The 21378-nt window shown below is 40.9% G+C and overlaps 1 protein-coding gene and 1 long non-coding RNA gene across 4 annotated transcripts in view; one reads left to right on the forward strand and one right to left on the reverse strand.

Annotated features, from left to right (window-relative positions):
- Window positions 1-21378, reverse strand: part of SLC5A8 (solute carrier family 5 member 8) — a 32236-nt gene that overhangs the window by 7861 nt on the left and 2997 nt on the right. For both annotated transcript variants that reach the window (XM_069000971.1, XM_069000963.1), the window contains exons 2-14: window positions 21309-21374; window positions 17331-17382; window positions 15792-15859; window positions 14801-14955; window positions 13264-13404; window positions 9148-9277; window positions 7586-7674; window positions 6160-6272; window positions 4793-4860; window positions 4408-4494; window positions 3184-3377; window positions 1908-2011; window positions 98-183 (exon numbers count right to left, since the gene is read on the reverse strand). In XM_069000971.1, the coding sequence (XP_068857072.1) occupies window positions 98-183; window positions 1908-2011; window positions 3184-3377; window positions 4408-4494; window positions 4793-4860; window positions 6160-6272; window positions 7586-7674; window positions 9148-9277; window positions 13264-13404; window positions 14801-14955; window positions 15792-15859; window positions 17331-17382; window positions 21309-21374 (1353 nt within the window). The remainder of the gene's footprint in view (window positions 1-97; window positions 184-1907; window positions 2012-3183; window positions 3378-4407; window positions 4495-4792; window positions 4861-6159; window positions 6273-7585; window positions 7675-9147; window positions 9278-13263; window positions 13405-14800; window positions 14956-15791; window positions 15860-17330; window positions 17383-21308; window positions 21375-21378) is intronic.
- Window positions 729-5276, forward strand: LOC138103034 (uncharacterized). 2 transcript variants are annotated; one of them, XR_011147645.1, is made up of 4 exons: window positions 729-864; window positions 2484-2563; window positions 4424-4538; window positions 5179-5276. It is a non-coding gene; the product is annotated as an uncharacterized lncRNA (long non-coding RNA). The 2 variants fall into 2 exon arrangements; XR_011147644.1 differs by lacking the exon at window positions 5179-5276 and having other exon boundaries at window positions 4424-4710.

Genomic DNA, 21378 nt, shown 5'->3' on the forward strand with positions numbered 1-21378 from the left:
TTCATCCTGATTGGAAAAAAGTAAGCCAGAACACTTGTTTGCCTTTGTCCCCAGGAGGAAAGATTGATTTAAATAAAAGATGCACAATTACACTTACTTGCTCAGTTTCAGACCGTGAGAAGTTGGACAGGAAATCTTCCTTGGTCAGCAGGAATTTACGATCTGTGTTCTGCTTTAGTCCTCCTACAAAACAGGCAGGTTTTAGTCAGCCAGCTTTACACGTGCAAACCATGTGTCAGACTCCAGCTGTGGGCACCAGGCCAGGCAAGCAGGAGAGTCATGCAGCAAAAGCCTTCAAGCAATCACAGACCTTAGGGACCATTTCTTCACAAAGATGTATTAACCTGCACCTCTCAATATATAAAATGACCCCTCAAAGTCCATTTGAAATGCCTTAGCTATTTCTTAGTTTCCTAGACCCTCCTCAGATTTTCTATTTTGGAAAAAAAAAAAAGAATTTCACAATCACCAGAAATGAATCCCATATAAGGATGTCTGGGACTACTCTGCCAGTCCAGGAGCTGTGGCACCAAGTGCTGCTCTAAACCCTGAGCTCCAGTTCTCAGCTCCCTGTCATCAAGACTCCTGTCTCCAAACTCACCAGCAATTTTTATAGTGAATTACTTAAGGTCACCCCCAAGGTGGGGGGATGAGGGTTAATGGGATGTTTGGGTATTTTTCAGGCATGGAAGGTTACCTGTTCTTGGGAGGGAAACAAAAGAGATGCAGGTGCTGGGAATTAGCTCTCCTTGCCACCTGATGCTTAAATGGGGTCTTGCTCCACAAGAAGCATGGTGACACTGTGGTTGGGTTAACTCTTTTGTGCTTCTGTTTCTTGGGCTGAATAGTTCTCATCTGGATTTAGTGAGTTGTCTGGTTTTCATGCTTTGTTTTATGGCCTGTAGGTAACCTGATCCCTACCTGGTAAAAAGCAAAATTTGGCTACAACCATCACTATAGCAGTGGGAAGAGCATGTGCTTGAAAGCAAGTGGGGAGCAAATCTTCTAAAAACTGAGAAGGAAAAGAGTAGAAAAGCAGAAATGTAACTTGTGCTTATTAGTTGTAAGGCACAGGGAAATTAATGGAAGTGAATTTGTCTACTGAGCTTGGAGTTTCATAGTCCTGGAGTGCTTGTGCATCAGTCTAAAAATTTGAGATCTAACAGCCTCAAAGATGAGGGCTGTTACATTAATCTGGCTGGGGATACCAGGTAAAGCTGTGAGAACAGCTGGTTTTTTGCTGTTTCTGCCATGCATGAGGTGAATGGCAAGTGTCCTTTGCATCTGACCTGGATGCAAGAGTAGTGAGGCCATAGGCTGGAACTGAACTCCCCACTCTTACGCATGGCATGCTGCTTTTTCCCTTTGCGCAGAAGTACTGGGAAACAGAAGGAAGCTAAAATAGCCATGCAGAAGATCTGCAGCTCTTAGGCATGTTCTTGAGGAATGTAGTGAAAAGCATGCACTGTGTGGATGCAGGCAACAGCCCTTGAGTGCTCTGAACTCACTGAAAGTAAAACTGCTTTTGTTCTCTGGAAGCATGGGTGTAAATCCTTGCTTGGAGTTGTTGCCATGTTCAGGGACAGCTCTTAAACCTCCAGCCCCTGCAGGCATCTAATATAACAGGAAAGACAGAAATCCTTTTTTTTTTTTCTTTTTTTGTCCCGTAGGTTTAAAAATATGCTGAAACTTCTTTCTCTTTAGAGACTTGTAGTAACTTTTGCTGTGAGCAAAGACCAGGAGTGGGATGCAGAAGTGCTGAAGGGAGGAAATTAGATGTAGGATGGTAACCTTTACACAGGGTTTGCAATAGGTTACTGGCACTTGCTGTGGTAGTGACAGCTCTCAGGACATCTTAGTTTGAAAGAGATCTAAGACACATTCAATCACAGCTCTGGAACTAGTACCTGTTAGGAGGCTGATAATTATTCCCACAACTACTGTGACAAGTGTCCCAAGTGTGCTGAAGTAGAGATAAGACAAAGAATACCAATTGTCTGCCAGGGCAGGCCTGAAATAAAGCAGAAAAAGTGTTAATCTCTCCTTTCTTGTTCCAAACAACTTGAAAATGTCTGTTTCCAGACAGTGTATAAATACAGAGATACTTTTCAACCAAGTGACCTGGTAATCTTGAGCTCTCTCCATACAATTATACACGCACTGAAAATTTGTTCCAAAATTTGCAGAACAGGTTCCTTTGTAAGAGACGAGGCTAGTCAGTACAGTGAGGCAATGCATGAGACAGAGCAGGTAAAACAGGACAGTCCTGTCTCTGCTATAAATCTAGTGCAAAGCCGAACACTCCAGTTAGCTGGATGAAGGGATTAGTTTCTTTAGCAAGGGTGATGTTATTTAAAGGACGGGACACAAAAAAAAACAAACAAGGAAATCAACCCCACACAGCTCTAAACAGCCAGAAACAATAGAGCAACTGTCTTCACACCTTATTTTGTTCTTCATGACTATGTGCTCTGTGTCAACAGGTGCTTCCCCACAGCCAGGAGCAATGCTGGAGGGCTCATGTGAGAGGTGTGGTATATGAAACTGGATGTTGGGCACCCAGGTGTGTGTCAGGGTATCTCTTGATTGTACAATGCTCTAAGGTGTAAGGATTTGGAAACCCTAGAAATATGTTTTTTCAGTTTTTTCCTGTTCCTGCTGTTCCCTGTACTGTCATTCATAACTGTTAAACTTATTTATCATCATCCAGAGTAAGACATTTGGTAGTTGCAGAGCAGAGGAAATCCCTTATATTGTGCCCATTCTGAATGTACTGAATAGAACTATTCTGCACAGACAAGTTGCTGTAGGTAGAGCTGGTAACTGGCATTCTGCCCTTTAACTGCCAACTACTTTAATTCATGTGACAGACTGTGGAAGTTAACCCAATTAACTACAAATGATATCTTTGTTTAAAACTGTGGTCCACAGTAAGGCATGCCCAAGCCTTTGAACTCAAATATTGAACTGAAGCTTTTCAGATCAATAAGAAGATTCACTTTGACTTCTGGTCTGGGATAACTCAGACAAACTTTAGTCCAATAGGAAAACTGCTGCATCTCCAACAGTGTGGTAGGTAACCCAGAAAAGGATAGTTATAATAACCCAAATACCCTGCAGGTGTTTGTGTTGCTTAAAAAAAATCACATGCTTTGTTGAACTGCACGTGATGAACTCATATACCTTTCTACACCTGGTGTGCTGAAAACCGTTGTTAATGGAATTTCTGTTGATGTTATATTTCCTGAGGATATATTACAGCCTGCAGTCGAGAGATAGAGTGGCTTGGTCCTCTCTGGAAGTGGAGGATAAATCTGAGATCCAATTCCAACCCAAAGTGAAATAGTGAAGCCACTGACAAGACCCACAAATGCCCCCTGCAAAACAAAAAGTGAAACTTGAATTTACACGAAAAGCAAAAGATATCTGAAAGAAACAACAACTAGATGAGTAAGAAATAGTCAAGATAATCTAACCTGTAGACTCCATAGCAGAAATGAAATATACAGTTGGGAAGTGCTGGGGAGTTTACTTCATTTCCCTTTGGGGAAATACAGTGTTTCCTCACAGGTCCTGAGCATACCTCTTTTTATTTGGCCGGTAGATCTTTACAATCAAAGGATAACTTTGGCCTGCATATATGGGAAAATCCTGCTTTATTTGAGGCCCTCCTTGAACAAACACAGAAGCACTTTTTCAATTTCCTCATGTGACCTGTTTTAGCAAAAAGTCTCTCCTACATCAGGGGCAGGTGGGGTTTTGGCTGACAGCTAGTAATTTTTTAATTTTTTTACTTTAGTATATATATATATAATTTGCAACTGTAAAGAGGTAAAGATCAGTGATTAGTAAACCTGGCAGAATTACTATTTAGTAATCCTGCCAGACTAACCCATGGACCATATTAACAAAGTTTGTCAAATCCTTTTTTTGATGGAGAAGTTTTTCCTCTGGAAATGAAAATTTTACAATACTGAGCACTCTGAGAATACCCCAATTTGGTCTGCAAGTGCTTAGACCCCATTTTCCTGGCCTGACTCCCTTTTGCTCAGACATGCCAGCATTCTCTGAGCCTACTGGGTGTTCAGCTACATCTCAAGATGCGTTGTCCCTGCTTCCAAAACTGGTTTTAAGAAATCCTTGTCAAAGTTTCATTTTTATTCAGATTATTTTCCCCCGTCTGGACGTGTAAATCTCTTCATGGGATGAAAATTCAAGTTCCTATACAGCTCTGTTCATCATTTCCTTGGGATAAGGAGGAAAGGGAGCAAGGGGAAATGTCCTCATGGAAAGTATCAAAGATATCTCCCTTGCTGCCCAACATCAAATTATTGGTGGAAAAGGGGGAAGGAGATGCCAAAATTATCAATACATTTTGGATGAACAGGTCTTTAAATTTCTACTTACAATTCCATTTGCAAAGGAGCAGAGGATTCCCAAGGCAAACAGTCCTAAAAGGGGACCACCAACCATGCCAAAAATGCTGAGCGCTGCCTGAGGAAGGAAGAAAGTCTGCTATCAGATGCTGTGCAAGGAAGGTAAAGCCTCCAATGTGGCACAAGAGAAGATGTTGAGAAAGAAATTATGAGAAATTATTTTAAAGTGGTGTGTACTCAGCTGCCAGGATTTGATATATGGGTGCTTAAAACAGAGGCTGAGCCATGGGCAGTTTCACATCAGTACCCAAAAAAGAATAAAAAACTAATCTCATAGTGGTATCCAGCAATTATTTTCTTACATAATTTATTCTGGGTCATTCAACATGGGCTTGAAAAAGCTGTCTGACACCTACCTGCAACAAGGCTCCCAGAAGAGATGCCAGTGCAGCCATAGCAATGCAGACTCCACCATAAAACAGGCCTGTGTGTGAAAGGCAGAACAATGTGTAAATCTGCCAAAGTCTGAAAATCACTAATGGAGAAGTTTCCATGGCCCCAGCATCTCCCAAATAAATGTGCTAACACCTGGGGTTTTTCTAAGAGAGCCTGAATTGGCCAAAAGGTCAGGTTTCTGTTTACATTAAGAAGAGACATTGCGAACTTGACAAAATCCTCTTTCTGTGTATTACTAAAGATTAGTTAATAAATGTCAGCCATATGGATTAGTCATAGTGGCAATAACCCACTTATTGTTCATATTTCTCAACTAATCTCCTGTGTCATTGTCCTTATTTTGAAGGAACCATTTTCACTTCTCAGTCTAAAGTTTGAGGAGGGAAGGAGTAAATGCTGGCAGATCACTGGGAGCTGGCACAGTGACAGAGAACATCCCAGGTCACCAGGACATAGTATCTCTTTCCAGGAGCCATAACACTGGCTTACTTGTTTTTTCACCTCCGCCCCTGATGAGTTTCACTGCTCTAGCAAGAGGTTAATCTCACTGATCATTGCAATGTGTCAGGCAACTCATGATACAACAAACAACAATTTTGGCCATAAGCATTGTTTGCAATGTTTAAGAAACTTCTCTTGGGTGAAAATATTTAATACTTGTTACCCTCCCACCAGTCTGCTGTGCTTACTGGTATGGGCCATGACACCGTGTTGGGACTGAGGTATTCCCATGTTTACTACAAACACTTTCTTGGGCTACACCTGCAGCTGGTCACAGACAGTACAAGTAGGAGACATGGCAATTGCACTTCACAGATTTAAACCATCTGCTCAGCCTAGTTCTGACTCTCTTTTGAGTTACATTAAGCAGAAGAGCTAAACAGAGTGACAATCTGAGAGTATGTCAGAGAAGATGTGAAACTTCTTGTTCTCTGGAGTATTTTTGGGACACAATGCTACAGCTTGCATATCAATTCAAAAAATTTGTTACAGAACAGCTTCCTTTGCTTCTCAGTTTTGACAGACAAAAGAAAAATAGAAGGTGTTTAAGTCAGAGATATTTGGCTTTGTAGAATTGCGAATCAATACTTAACACAGATGCAGTGCATCTTTCCTTATCAAAGATCAAACAGGATAGTTTCCCTTTTTCCTTAAACTCACTTGTCCCCCATTTGTGTAAAACCTACTCAGCTGATCTTGTGTCCCCACTAGCAAACATAGTCCCACTGGTGTGAATTACTTACTCCTGACATACACTGTCATAAGCAAGATCTGAATCGAGCCCTCACTTCATAATAAAAGCAGAAAAAATGTTTTCCAGACATACTCGTCCCCATGGAAATCCATGACAGCTTCTTTTCAGAGAGCGATTTGAAGTAGGGCTTAATGAGGTCTTCAACAGTCACAGCAGCCAGAGCATTGATGCTGGAGGACACCGTACTACAGAAGGCAAGATTTATACAATTTTTTATATCTTAGAAGCTGAAATAATAGATAACAGGTTACTGGCACAGAGAAACTGCCACTGTCTAGAACAGTGTCAGAAAACTAATGTAATGGCTGCATTGGTTGAAATAACTTATTATTCCAGGTGATGCACTTAACAGCTTAGAAAAATTGTTTAAAATAATTATTCTTGGTGAAGACAAGGCACACACTGATGAAAAGTTGGGCTGGGCTGGAGAACTGAACAGAAATATCTATTACATGTGGCTAGGTTGTAAACACTACTGGTATAAATGATACCTTCACAAATGACCTACAGTATATATCTGGGTAGGTAAAATTCCCACATCACTGATTATTTTTAATGCACTCTCAGAGGAGGATTCAGATAATCTAATTATGGTCACCTAAAAATTAGGCATCTAGTCCAAACTGAACTACTGCAGGCTCCCTGTGGGGTCAGAGAAACCAGCACTCCCAAGGCACAAACCAGGTGATCCTTTGTCTTTGTGCACCTTGCTCTTGCAAGCCACCAGCTTTTCTTCAGCATGTGAAAATAAGTATTTTGGCTTTTCCCTTTATTTATGTAGCTACGAGTATTCAGAACAAAAAAAACCCTTATTCTGGTGTCACATTCATAAGTTTCTTAATTTCTATCTGCTTACTATTGTTCAGAGCCTTCCTTGAGAGAGATAATGTTCCTTAAAGACACTCCTTGGGAAAGCTAAACAAAACACTCCCCAGTATGGGACAGAAGGGTATCAGTCTGTCTCCTATAGTAAAAATATATAGTGATATATAGTGATTGTTGTTTCATCGGATTCATTCAAGACAACTGGAGGCCCAGGAACTCTTGAAAAGAAGTCTCTAAAGATCAGGGGTGAGGAATGCCTTTGAAATTATGCAGCTTTGAAACTGGAAAACTAAAGATGAGCAACAGGAAATTTCTCCGACTGTAGCTATTTGGTGTAACCACCCATTTATAATACTCAAAAATTCCTATAGCAGAGGAGCTCTAAAAGCACAGAGAAGGATCTGTTAGTGTTTTTTACATCACATGTGGCTAGTTGTTTCTTCGTGTTTTTAGTAGGGAACTCCAAACAGCTTTGTGTCCTAGGACCCATATATGGGAAACTATGGATTTTTAACCTGCATCATCATAGAGGTTATAGTGCTTTTTTTAAAGAATAGAAATTAGCTAGACAAAGAAATAAGTGCACAAATTTTAGTATAAATGCAACTTTACCTCCAACAAAAAAAGGTAAAAAAAAAGGATAGTAGTTTATTATTTTAGATTATTAAATTACCTTAATGTCCCACTGTAGGCACTGGCCACAAAAAGCCCTGGCACTCCTGGAAAATCATGCAGGATATCCAGCACTAGGTATGGCATTAGCTAAAAAATTCAGATAAGAAATATTACCATCTTGCCTTAATTTTTCATTTTATCACTGTATTGGTTTTTTACAGCCTTCTCACTGGCATTCTGTCCAGACGATCTAATTTTTAATGTCCTATCTTGCTCTATTTATTGGTTTTCTACAGAGAAAACCAATCCTTAAATGCCCACTAGAGATACAGAGAGTCTGTTGAGACCTATAGCTGGGGTGCCATGCCATCAGGACCTTGCTGTCCAGTGACAATGGTACAGGAAGCTAGGGCTGGGCACCAGGTAGTCTGTACTGTACATCATTCTCTTGGGGGGGTTGGGTGCCACAGATGCTTTTTCTGCTGCTGACTCCACAAAAAGGGGTTTATATACAGTCCAATAACCTCAGATATTGGTACCTGAGATCAATTTCCTTATTGGAAACTGTCTGCTATTTTTTGACGTTTGCAAGAGCTGAGTGCTGGAAAGAGAGAGGAATTTTAAGATTTTCTTCCTATGAACCATTTTTTTTCCCCCAGACAAGTTGATATTTTTAGCATCTTGCTTTCAGCTTCTACCAAAGGAATTTGACTGACAGGAACAACTTCATTTCCTTCTGGTTTCCACCTTGGCTCTTATTTTATTCTACCCTTAAAGACCAAGTGGTCCTGCCTCAGATCCTCCATTATGTTCTTCTCCTGGCTTTCCAGCTACTGTCCATTGGTGCACTATTCAGAGCCTGTGATTATCTTAGGCTTAAACATACAAATAAAACTCATTTGATTGCCTTGGGCCCTGACTCTGGCCAGTCTCTGGGCTGCCAGAACTCTTGTTCCTCAGGTAAACATGCAGCTCAAGGTCTATTTAGGGAGAGGTCACCATCGTGGTGAGGTGGTTTCTCTGCAGCACAGCTTGATTGCCCATCTCTCCTCCAAAGGAGGGAAGGATTCACCATCACTAGCAAAGAGCTGCCTGCTGAGAGCCTTCCTCCAGATGTGTGCTTTGGGAACAAGTATGTTTTTAATCTGAAAAGAATTTTGCCTTCATCAGCCCAGAGGAATTTAGATGGCACAAAGCAGCTCACCAGACCCCACAGTCACTCACAAGGGCACTGCTGCTCTCTTCCCCTCACTTCTCTTGAAAGCAGTTTCGTGCAATGCTGGCCCTCCTGAACCAATTTTGGGTGGAAAACCCACAAATTTGCAGGGGTGGGTGAACTGAGTGCTCTCCACATTGCAGCTCTCCCTGCTGCTCACCTTTCCAAGTGCTGAGAGACTTGCAGCTCCAGGATGGCTGGGAAATTCAGAGATTAAACAGTGCCAAGGATAGGTCTGCTGCTTTGTCCAGGTTATTCCCTCACACTGTGGTCTCAGCCTGACACAGGACTCCAGCATGTCCCTACTTCCAACCCCCTGACTCTTGAACAGCGTTTGTCTGGTTATTATGGCTGCAGAGGAAGGATACCTTCTCACCACCTTCCCCCGGAATGTGGGGCCCTACCTGGTCGAGTGCTGACACCTGATTGGCCGTCCATGGGTCACAGTCTTTGTAGATGGAGTAGAGGGCCAGCCCACACAGCGTGGCACAGACCAGGATCGCCCAGAGTCCCACCAGGTTGATGTAGAGGGACCTGCACCAACACACATGGAAACACCATGTTACAGCTCAACATCCCACAGAAGGACCCTGCCAGGGCCAAGCAAGAAAGTGACTGTGCCTGCACTGAGGAGACCCCCTAGTCAGTGATTGCCTGACAGCAAGGGAGCCACCGTATGGCTCCCAGCATTTCACCTGGAGAGAGACCACATTTCTAAATGTACAAATGACACTTCTGGTTTTGGTGTCACAGTCTGAGCACTTGTCCCCTGACAATGGAGATGATGGGAGCGATCCCCACATTTCATTATGTGTACAAGTTGTATATTGCAGGCAGCAGGTCAGAGGATGCTCTTTCCCCCATGCCACACCCCTTGACAAACCCCAAGAAGATCTGTAAGGCAGGGTGCCCCAGATCCAAGCGTGGAATACCTGATAGTCAGCACCAGCATTCCTTTGCCTCTGGAGCTGTAGTACCATGCTTACACAATGCTGGAGTTGTCCTTGTAAAGCTACAAATCTCCCATTTCCTCCTGAGACAATCTCTGTGGGAATCAGCAATGAGAAACTGGGACCTGGGACCTGGTCTGGAGCTGCCTCTGGCTGCCACTTCCAGAGAGCAGGGATTTGTCAACAAGGTCAGGGCTTCCCCTTTAGTACCAGAAACTCCATCACCTCCCCACATCCTGATGTGAGCTTCAGCTTCAGCTAATGGTGAGACCAGAAATGTGTTTTCATCAGGCATTAATGCTGCCTTTGCCACACAACAGGCAGCTTCTACTGGCAGTAAAAAATACATTGTTCTCCTTGCTCAGCGAGGGCTTTTGCTAAGAGATTTAAGTCTCTGATTTTCTCAAACGTTTCTAAGCTCTTGATGTGATGTCACAAAATTCTTGGTATCTCCAGGGTCACAAAGTTCTTCTCACCTACAGTGGTCAGTTCAAGCAAACATACCCACTGGGAGCTAGACCTTGAAAAACAGCGTTCCTTTCCAGCAGTTGCCTCCTGGTTATCTGTGTATCACTGATAGTGATATAACTTCCTGACAGATCACATACCCTGGACCTGTGCCAATTGGTAAGACTTCCTCTGAGAGGACCTTTGGTTTCTGTGCAAATATATCCATGCTTGCAATGCTTCAGGAGGCCTTCTAGTGCTTTTGGTTCCCAGGAAGGTAAGGGGCAACAGCCTTTGTACTTCTGTAGCAGACCAGTAGGATTAATGAAGAAGTAAACCTAACTTTATAGGCCTTGTTAGACATTGAAATGGACATTTTCAGAAAGGCATAATGTGGATTAACTCATTGAACTATCAGTTTTATACAATAGAAAAGTTATTGGCAAGCACAATGCAAACTCTTAAAAAAGACCTATATAAATAAAAGCTGATTTACACACAGTAGGGGAAAGCCTGCATTTTTGCCTTGTATTTGCAATTAGGGGTGGTCTAAACACAGAACCAAGAGCACTTTAAATTTCTCTCTAAACTAATTTAGTAAAAACGAAGTAGTCCTCTTCTCATAGATGCTTATATATTGATTGGATGTCTTGCATCCATTTAGCTGAAGCTGTTCCTGCACTGGCATAATCTATGCTGATATACAACACCCAGAAACTGATTTAGCACAAAATTTAACCAGTGAGTAAAATCAATCCAACTTTTTGAACAGATGTTATAGAATAATTAGCCTAGAGCCTGTAGTAAAGATTAGAAAGTCAAACACATGGAAGCAAAGTAAATTGTTTGTCTTATTTTTAAGCAATTCTTGTTTCTAAACTGCATCAGTGCTTGACAGAGAGCTGGGGTTTTTTTCGTTCTGATTTACATCCCAGCTCATGGTACACCCTGTGACTAAGCACTGGAGAACAAAAATTGTAGCACTGTCAGAGGAAGGTGTTTCCACTAATTCTGCATGAGTAACATGGGGTGGAGTTTGGGTGAAGTAAGCACTGTGACTGCAGAAGGCTTGTTTTCAACTGTTTGTTTCAGTCTGGCTATAAGACCTTAGCACTGAAATATGCCAGCTGATGACCTTGAAAGAGAAGTAGAGAAAAATGTGTTGGTATCCCATATTTTTCTGACAGTGTAGCTCTCCTGCTCTGAGTGCCTCTTATCATTCAGATATAAACATTATGTTCAATTTGCCTAGTGATTGATTGAAGATGACAGAATGTGCTCCTACCTACTGGTGTTTCTTGAATGGGGTGAAATACTTTCCCAAAGCCTGAGAAAATTCCTGTTCTTGTGCCACTGTTAAAGGCCTTCCCAAAACCTGCAAGTTGGGATCTGTGAAGGAATTATTTTCTGAGCTCTGATATGTTACTGTGCTGTCTTAAAAAGGCTTATAGTAAATGGCATGGGGGTACAAAGCCCTATTACTTTGATCTGATGACATTTTGCACTTCTGTGTACAGATTAAATGGCAATAAGAGGTACAGGCCAACCACACGACCTGCCAGATGTGTTTAATTACATTTGCAAATAAACTGGATGGTCACCACAGAATAGCAGTGTTTATAGTTGTGACAAGCTGCAACTATTATGCAAAATGATTTCTCCATGCAGAGGAAGTATCTTGCACAAGTGAGGCACAAGCAGGATGAAGTAGAGTCCAACCACCCATGCCAACAGGACAAGGCTCTACTGATTAAAGCTCCACAATCACAAAAATATGAAAGTTATAAATTCCATCCCACCTTCTACAAAACCAGATAGCTGCCAGCCCTGGCCAAAGCTGATGCAACAGCTCAGAATATCTACCCTGAGGCTGCCATGGTGTCAGATTCCTTTTGGTCACACTCTGCTTCTGGGACTCTCTGGAGGTGTCTCTGCTTGCAAAGAGGGTAGGAAGGGTGCAAGAGAGGGGCACAGCCCTAAGTGGACCAGGTGCTGGGAAGAACAGCCTGACTGGCACACAAATCTGGCACAATGTATGTGTCTGCTCTATATGCAATTATTCCAGGGAGAGTTACACATGTGGGATGTGCCTCCTGCCTCTGCAGTGCTGAGAGCCTAGAACCCAGCCACGTGCCAGAGACTGCAGAGAAGCGATGTGGTGTGTTGGAGATGTGGCAGGGAAGGCTGGAGATGAGCCTAATAATGAGCATCAGCTCATTCCTGTCTGCAGCACAAATGGCTGAAAAGCAGATTTCCTTTACTGATATAACCAAAACATTTCAGTTGTAAATGGTGTGTAATTTTGTGGGTATTTTGCTAACTTTATGAAGTGAAAGCCTTCATAATGCTTCTTCTCTGTGTGTCACTGTACCACAGAATGATAGAATGTATAAGGACTATGGTTATGATGTGTGCTTCTATATTTCTTCTATGAATGAACTTCATGAGATCACTAGTAATTCTTAAATTTTGAACTAACAGAATGATGCTAAAGATAAAGGTAAGATAATAGAGCTAGTAAATATACTCCATTCCGGAGTAAAGGCTCAACAGAAATGCTGACATTCAAGGAAAACAGAATCCTCTGCTAGATTCCACAGTTAATTCCTCAAAAAATATGTCATTATTATTATGAACACAAAATACACGATTCCTCAGCAATTTTATCACTGAATAAGGCATTTCTGGATTTTCTCACACCGATATTCATTGTTAGGGAAAATTTTTTTAGTCCTTACTTATGCAAAATCCTCACACAATGATTTAGGTTTAGTAAAGCAGAAATTCAAGATACTGTCTTGAAAAGACTTCAGCACAAGTACTATAATATTTGGTCTTTAGGTTGCACATAAACTTATTGCAGCTATTTCTATGTGAGAATACTGGCACAGTGAAACATTCAGGCACAAAGTTCAGTGGTACAGCAATCACATGTAATTCATATACCAGTACTTATACAGGTACAAATTTCTTCTACCTGGTCCACAAAAAAGAAGACAAAAGTTGTTACCCTTTATAAATGCAATTTATGTAGACAAAATACCCCCACATTTCTTCTAAAAAAATATCTCTTATAAAGAACAGCCACTGCTAAATTCAGACAGTTACTTCAGACAGACTTACAATTTTGCGTGGAATCTGTTTTTGCAAGCAATGTATCTCTGGACTTGAGACTGGTTAACCCCATATATGCCAGTCCATGTGAAAGTCCCACCTATAACAATCGTCCAGAAGGTGTGCCTTTGCAAAGGATTGGGATTAAAGCTACAATGAGAGGAAAAAGAGAACACAAATTCAGAATATGAAAGTCTTTTTAACATGTAGAGACCTTTATGCTTAAAAGAAATGATTTCTCCGTGCTTGTTCTCATACAAACTTTCTTAATTTGGCCAGATTTTGGACATTAAGTTACTCTAACTTTACGTGAAGTCACAGAAAGCAAATTTTAAAACTCAAGAGCTGATATCCTGAGCCAATGAAACACTCTGCACTGTCCAAAGGTGAAGTTGGAGAGATTTATTTGCCTATAGACTACAGTCTTATGTAAAGTTGTATGATGCCTGTGATGGTTGTGATGAAATGATGCTGCAGTAAAAAGTGTAATATGGCTGCTTATCTAGAGGGACATCAGTCTAACACCAGTATAAAGGTGTGTTTACAATCCCAGCCCTTGTGGACAGACCCTCTATAAAACATTTTGCTGGTTTAGCTCTAAGTAAATAGCAGATTTTAGGTGGCCATAAACAATTATTATTTTTAAGCCACTAATTTAAATTATATTCATCTTGGTGAATATTGTAATATTATTTCACATATTACATGCCTTTATTCCTTTTCTTTTTCCATCTGTGAACTCTGTGATTGGGAGAAGAATCAATGCAGTACAATCACTGCAAATGAGCCAAACAGATTGAAATAAATTACAGTTCACAAGAAGAAAAAAATACCCACAGATGAATTACTTACTGAAGAATTTGGTGAAGAATTTTACAGAACAACCTGACTAATATTGTGAATTGACAGACAAAGGACAAATCACAATACTTGTCATACTAAACTTTCACTAATACCACTGGGTGAAGGTTCTCAGAAGAATCTTGTATTCATCAAAGGTACAATAACATTTTTACTTAAAATGGTCCCTGATTCAACATAGTCAGACTGAATATTCTTGAATTTGTAAAGTGATACTTTTAGGCTATGACTACTTACAATAATGGAGGCTAAATTACTATTAGAACTACTTTTATTTTTTCTTTCGAGGAAAAGAAGAACATTTCTCTTTTTCAGATTGGGCAAAAACTATTATTTTCCCATTTGTTTTGGTCCAGTCGCTGAAATGCCAAATCAGCTGTTTGCAAATTGTAATTATAAATACAACTGTCCCCTCCTATTCACCATTCTCTTCCAGTGGAATCCCAAATGTATCCTTAAAACACCTACTTGACAAAGTATAAACGTTTTTCTCTTTCCAGGATTTTGCATGGTGTAAAACCTAAAAAATATCCCTCAAACTAGGTAAGATTGTTTAAAAATATACATAAACTGGGTCACAACTTCTGCCTTCCTCCTCCTTCAGTAGCAGTTTAATTTCACAGTCAGTCACATGAGCTCTATTTGTAGGAATAGAGAGGCACATCCTCTGCAAGTACAAACTCACTCCCAGAAGTTTAATCTTCCTCCATGGTAGGAATCATTTACAATGCGTCCAATTCCCTCCTGAACCACCACAGCTCGTATGATCACAGATGAAAATCCAGCAACCATGATTCCAACCTGGAAAACATCTGTCCACACCACTGCCTTCAGACCGCCCTGCAAGAGCAAAAGCATGCATCAGGTACAACAAGGCAGCAGCACCCTTGCTTTGCACTCTCAACTAACAGAAACATTACCATCTGAATTATGCATAACAGACAAATTTAATCTTCTTCTTTAATAGAACCAATTCTGTACTCGTGTCTTTAAGAATTGCACTCTGGAACCTACTCAGGACGTCCTGGCCCTTTTTTGAAGTGCTCTGGAATTTACTTTGGCTATACACATAGTTTAATCCAGAATTTCCTTCGTCACATAACCTTATTCAGAAGTTTGTTTCAAAAGATAAATTTTCAGACAGTGCTCATCTTACTTATATACAGTACCACTAACTCCAGAAGGTATACCATTCATCTGAATAAAAATAAACATGATTTAGTCCAACACAGACAAATAAATTTGTCCCTGAGGTTCCTTTTCATTGTTTCTAGACATTTGATCAATTAACACTAAATTAAAGACCAATCTGTTCATGTGGCACGTTATTTTCAGTGGCTCTATTCAATAACACACAAGACTGTTACAATTGCATTGAGAAGGTGTTTGAAAAATTGCACAGCAAAACCCTACTAGATCAGAAGAAAAATCACAAGAGGATTTTTAGAAAGGGAAATCTACCTTTTTTGCTATTCTTTCAGCAACAACAGAAGTTTGAATGTATCATAACAGAAAAGATTTGAGTTGCAGAGTGGCTGCCTATGCACATGGTCCTGTAGCTATACCTGTAAAATGTAATTCCATGGAGTATCCTGATTTAGGCTACTTTTAATAAATTCTATATTTGATATGAGTGGTGAAAGGAACAGGTTTTTCTCAGGTAGGGGCCCACGTACCAGTGTGCAGTAGAATGTGCAGACCACACCAGTTGCCACCACTGCACCCCACAAGTCAAAGCCAGTGACTGAAAGAGAGGGAAATGGCATCAGTGTGAATGAGGCATTGGGGACAAAACACTGAAGGTCAATTATTGAAAAAAGCTAGAAATAATTTAAATGCAAAAGTAGGAGGTATAAACAGCAATGAAAAGTTTAGTGTGTCTAAACCAAGGGATTCATCCTAACCAGTTCTAAAACTGAAACAGTTGTTACAGATTTGGACACTGCTAAAAAGTTGAGATTTATTTGAGGATCTAGGAAGCTATTTGCCTTTAATGTGAGTGCTGCCGAACAACACATCCAATATGTCCCAGCTCAGGATGGTTTTTAAATGCATGTCCTTCCTAGAAACACCTGTGTAGTTGCTACCCAGCCCTTAGGCAGGGATATAAGCCAGTAAACAGAATGGGGGTTCTGCACAGAGACAAGGTTGTTCAAGCATTGTCTGGAAGAAATGTGTCAGAGTAAAAGCCTTTCTTTTATTCTTACTTCTCTCAAGGATCATATGTTTCTGCCAGACACTCTGTCACTGCCCCAGTTAGGCATGCTCCCCTGCTGCCAGGCAGGGCATGAGGGGGCTCCCCGACAGACAGCTCAGGCTAATGAGAAACACTGAAACAAAACTAGTAAAAACCATAAGTTATTCTAATTAGGAGCCAGCTAAGTCATAGCTTGGTTTAGTATGTATTTGCAAGGCAAATATAAATATCAAAGACACAAAACCTGTGGGACTTAGAGGAAACCAGTACAGAGAGTGTTGGGTTTTTTCTTCCTTTTTGTTCAATGAACAGGGCAAAAAAAAACATTCTATGAGGAAAAACACTGGGACTTGATTCTAGCCAAAATGATTCTTTTTTTATTTGCATTTTGTTATTCCCTTTTCTTGCCAAATGAACAAATTAATGGTGTCAGATTAAAAGTTTAATTTGGCTCCATATAAAAGCTTTTACCCTTTTAGAAATCAATGTGGCTCATTTTCAAATCAGTCATTGTGAAGTAGAAAATGGAAATATTTAACTTTGTAAATATCACAATAAACATCTTAACAATCTCTTTGCTGTTGATTTGGTTTTCCTGGAAAAAGGACAGACCACACTAAACCATTCCGGGCGGCCCAAAATCATATTTACAGAACTTTTGCCTTGCTCTCATCTTGAAGAACAGCACTTAACCAGGGGAATTAAATTTGTCTTTAGTGCCTGCATTGCCTTCAAAATTTACTTAAGTCTTCTCAACTTCTCTGAATAAGCCATTATTTACAGGTATTGCATCAGAGGTAGAGTAAATGAGAGGCAGTATTTCCATAAATCTCTTCTGTAATTCCTTACAGGTAGGGATTAAGGGACTAGGATTACAGAGTTCCCATTAAAAGACTTCACAGTCAACCCTTGAGCTATATTTTTAGGTGTTGCATTACCAAAAAAAACCAACCAAACCAGTATTACATCAGCAGAAATTATATCAGTAGAGAATATAATTGCAGTGTACTCATCTTACCTTGATTTAGTGCTAAAGCTGGAGCATAAATGACAATGCCAGTGTATAAAGTCTAGAACGGGAGAAAAAAAGGAAAGATCAAAAGAAATGTAAATTCCTGGAAAGGTGATAGCTTTCTGACATGATTTCTTTTCAAGTATCTATGTAGTCTATGTTTCCTAGTTCATAACTGTTGGCAAATAATTCCAGTTAGAAGACAAATGTCTGAGGCTAATAAACTCTGCAGTATTACAGCCTAGTGTTCTTAAAACAAATACCAAGGACTCTTAAATACCAAATCCATCTTCATCTTCTCCTGACTTTTATAATTAACTTATTTTATGCCTTTAAAACTGCAAAGGAAACAAGAGCAAAAGGAAGTCAATGAGGTTTACACATGGTTTGTCAAGGAATCTATTACTATCGTTTCCTCAGTCTTGAGATCAATATGCCTCTCAGTATATAGCTATAATTCATGTGACTAACAGCACAAAATATTACATTAGTTAGTCATTACAGATAGCATTACAAGGAGTTATATAACCTTCATCATGTAAAATGAAGCCATATGTGATTATATTCTCAACCACAGTAAAGATACAGACAAACCAAGGAGCTAACTCCATCTACTTTTGTGGGCACAATGGGATTCATACACTGATATCCTCTACAATTTCTTTGTATATGGTTTTTAATCCTGTTTGCTTTTTTATCACTGGTAATACTGCCACAAGTTCAGCTGTGACATGAGTCAGGAGAATACAGCCTGCATTGTGCTGATGACTTCTGTGAAGGTCAGTGGTTTTGATTCAAAGCATCTAGATCACTGATAGGTCGTGAGCTGACATGCATCAGTTTTCCACAGCTGGACTCAGAATTCTTTCTGATTTACAGGGATGGGATTTGGGCATGGAAAAACAGCATAATCAGATGTCATCCAGGATTCACCAGCTTCTGCCCTTCCTGCAAGTGTCCACCCTAGGCACAGGTGGCAAACCAGAGCAGGATTGCTAACCACTGAATTACTTGCCATGGCTTTTGAGCAGATCAAATCCAGTCCCCGAGGTGGAGCTCTACCACATGGCCAGTGGCTATGCTGGGAACAGAACCAAGAGGTAACGGGAGTGAGCAGTTCTCTAGCTTTATGAGGAAATTAGTATGGAGAAGCTGCTTCACCCAGCCTAACCTAATTGCCCTGAGCCCCTGCTGCACACCTGCTACAAGCACATGCCAGAAAGGACAGGGGAGCCATTGGGGAAATAAGTTATTCCTACCTGTGTGCTACTCCCTGCCACTGTGTGTGCATGCTTATTTCTCTCAGTGCCATGAGTCCTCTCTAGATTTTCATATATAGCTTGTATGACAAGAAAGCTGCCAGTCCTGACTAGTGCCTGTCAAGTATCTCCTCAGAACTACCTGTATCACTTCCCAGCCAGCTCCTGACACCTGTCTAGCCCAGACAATGTTTGACTTGCTGTCCATACAGTGACTGTCAGCGTGTGCTGCTGAAACACAGAATCACAGAATGGTTTGTGTGGGAATGGTCCTTTAAAGACCATCTAGGCCAGCACTGCTGCCATGGACAGGCACACCTTCCACTAGATCAAATTGCTCAGAGCCCAATCCAGTCTGATTTTGAACACTTCCAGAGAGGGGCCATTGCACTTCTTCTCCAGGCTACCTGGTCCAGTATCCCGCTATCCTTGTTGCAAAAAAATTCTTCTTTATAACCTCTCTAAATCTACCCCTTTTCAGTTTAGAACTATTATCCCTTGTCCAGTCACTACAGGTAAAAAGTCTCTCTCCACCTTTCTCATAAGCCCCCTTTGAAAGGCTGCAATAAGGTCTCTCCACAGCCTTCTCTTCTCCAGGTTGAACAATTAATCCCAACTTTCTCAGCCTTTCTTCACAGGAGAGGTGTTCCACACCCCAGACCATTTTTGTGGTCATCCTCTGGACCCTCTCCAAGAGGTCCATGTCTTTCTTGTGCTGGGGACCCCACAGCTAGATGCAGTACTTCAGGTGGGGTCTCACAAGAGTAGAGCAGACCGGGAGAATCATCTCCTTTAACCTGCTAGCAACACTTCTTTTGGTGAAGGATAAAATTGGCTTTCTGGGCTGTGACCAGACTTCCTGGCTCATGTCAAATTTTTCATCCACCAGTATCTCCAGGTTCTCCTCTGCAAGGCTGCTCCCAATCAGCTCATCCCTCAATCTGTACTGATATTTGTAATTGCCCCAATCCACGTGCAGGACCTTGCACATGGGTTTGTTGAACTTTATGGGGCCATTCCTCAAGCCTGTCAAAGTCCCTCTGGATGTCATCTCTTCCCTTTAGCGAATCAGCTGCACCACTGAGCATGGTGTCATCCACAAACTTGCTGAGAGTGAACTCATTCTCACTATCTATGTCATTAATGAAGGTATTAAATAGTATTGGTTCCAGTACATACTGGAACTCATTACTGGTTCCCATCAGAATATTTAGCTGTTGACTGCAATGCTTTGGATGTAATCATCAAGCCAATTCTTTTTCCTTCTAATAGTCCATCAGTCAAACTCCTATCTCTTCAAGCCTGTTAATTCAAGGGATTCAGCTTGAGAACTTGTGGCTTTCTCATACACAGCATAAGTGCCAGAAGCTTTGAAACATCAGAAATTAAAATTTGTCACAACTCCGATCGCATTTTTGTGTAAATTTAAATAGGACTGCTACAATCTTTCTGCTTCTTCAGTAGGTTTTGTTTTGGTTGTATTATTATATATCCTTTTCTTCTTTAAAGTATATGCCAATATTAACAGAAGAGTTAAAACTGCACCATTAAGATCTTGGGAGGTTTTCTTTCCTCACTATTATTTAATTTATTCAGGTTTAATTTTAAGTGCTTGGCAGAGAAAGACACATATAGATCTTTGGTTAATTTCCTTGAGCACGTATTTAAGTTGCATAGAATTATTTTTCTCATCTTTGCAAGCAAAGACTGTGCTTAGCTTTTCTAACTTACGCAACTGTGATGTCTTCATATTTGCTGGTGAAACAGCGTCAAGTTTCACACATGCTAGCACTCTACTTTTACCATGAGCTTGTGTATCTGTAAAAGCCAGCTAAGCAGCACTGCTCAAATAAGTAATGAGCACTGCATTGGAAACCATCTTACTGGTGCAAGTGGGATTGCCCTGTAACTTCTGGTGTGCCTTAAAAAATACAGAAATGGGCAAAAACAAGCATGTAACTTAAAAAGCTTTCTGACTGCATAGTCATCCTTACTTTGAATTACCCCAAAAGTCCACTTCAAAATTGTGAAAAGAACACATTTTTGTTCTGGTGCATCTGACACATGCTCACTGACATTTAAATGCTGTGGTCCCGTACTGCCTCCTTGAAAGGGCCAGATACAGCAAACTTTACCAATAATAATTTCAGAGATTTCTTTAGTTTAACATTCCCCAGGGCACTAATTTTCTACTTATCAGTTTGCAGACACCTAAGGATTTTCCAGGGGTGGTGGTGGTGGTGCAAACCCTCGTGCAGTAAGTAAATGACAGCTCCTGACAGCCTGTTTTGTCACCTTTCACTGACCCTTGAGAATTAGTCAGACTTCGAGAATCTGCACACCAGAGGATGAAAACTGATGCTTGTAGATGATTGGAGCACATTAACATTTTGAACTCATTGTGGGTTTCTCCAGCAGGCAAGCAAATGACTGCTCTTCACACTGCTATCCTGTAGTGAAGGGTCGCTCGTCTCTTGGCGTGGTGCTGATGTCAAGTGACTGCTGTGGGTATTCAGCAGTGCCCATGGAGACTCAAGAGGCAGGTAGCCCAGCATCCTCTCCCCACCTCATTGCTGGGGAGCAGAAAGAGCTTTGTTTCTCCTGCTCCCAGCCACCCAAGCACTGTGGTAACCTCATCAGCTGCTCAGAGAAAACAGCCAGTTACACTCAACCAAATGATTCTGGTGGCCCCGAGGACCATAGAACAGCTTTGAAGTTTACTTGCCGTTTGTATTATGAAAAGGATCGTTCCACAAAGGCGTAGATACTTATTAAATCGAAGTTCTAAATACTGT

This window comes from Aphelocoma coerulescens, chromosome 1A (assembly GCF_041296385.1).
Source record: "Aphelocoma coerulescens isolate FSJ_1873_10779 chromosome 1A, UR_Acoe_1.0, whole genome shotgun sequence".
NCBI classification, from domain to species: Eukaryota; Metazoa; Chordata; class Aves; order Passeriformes; family Corvidae; genus Aphelocoma; species Aphelocoma coerulescens.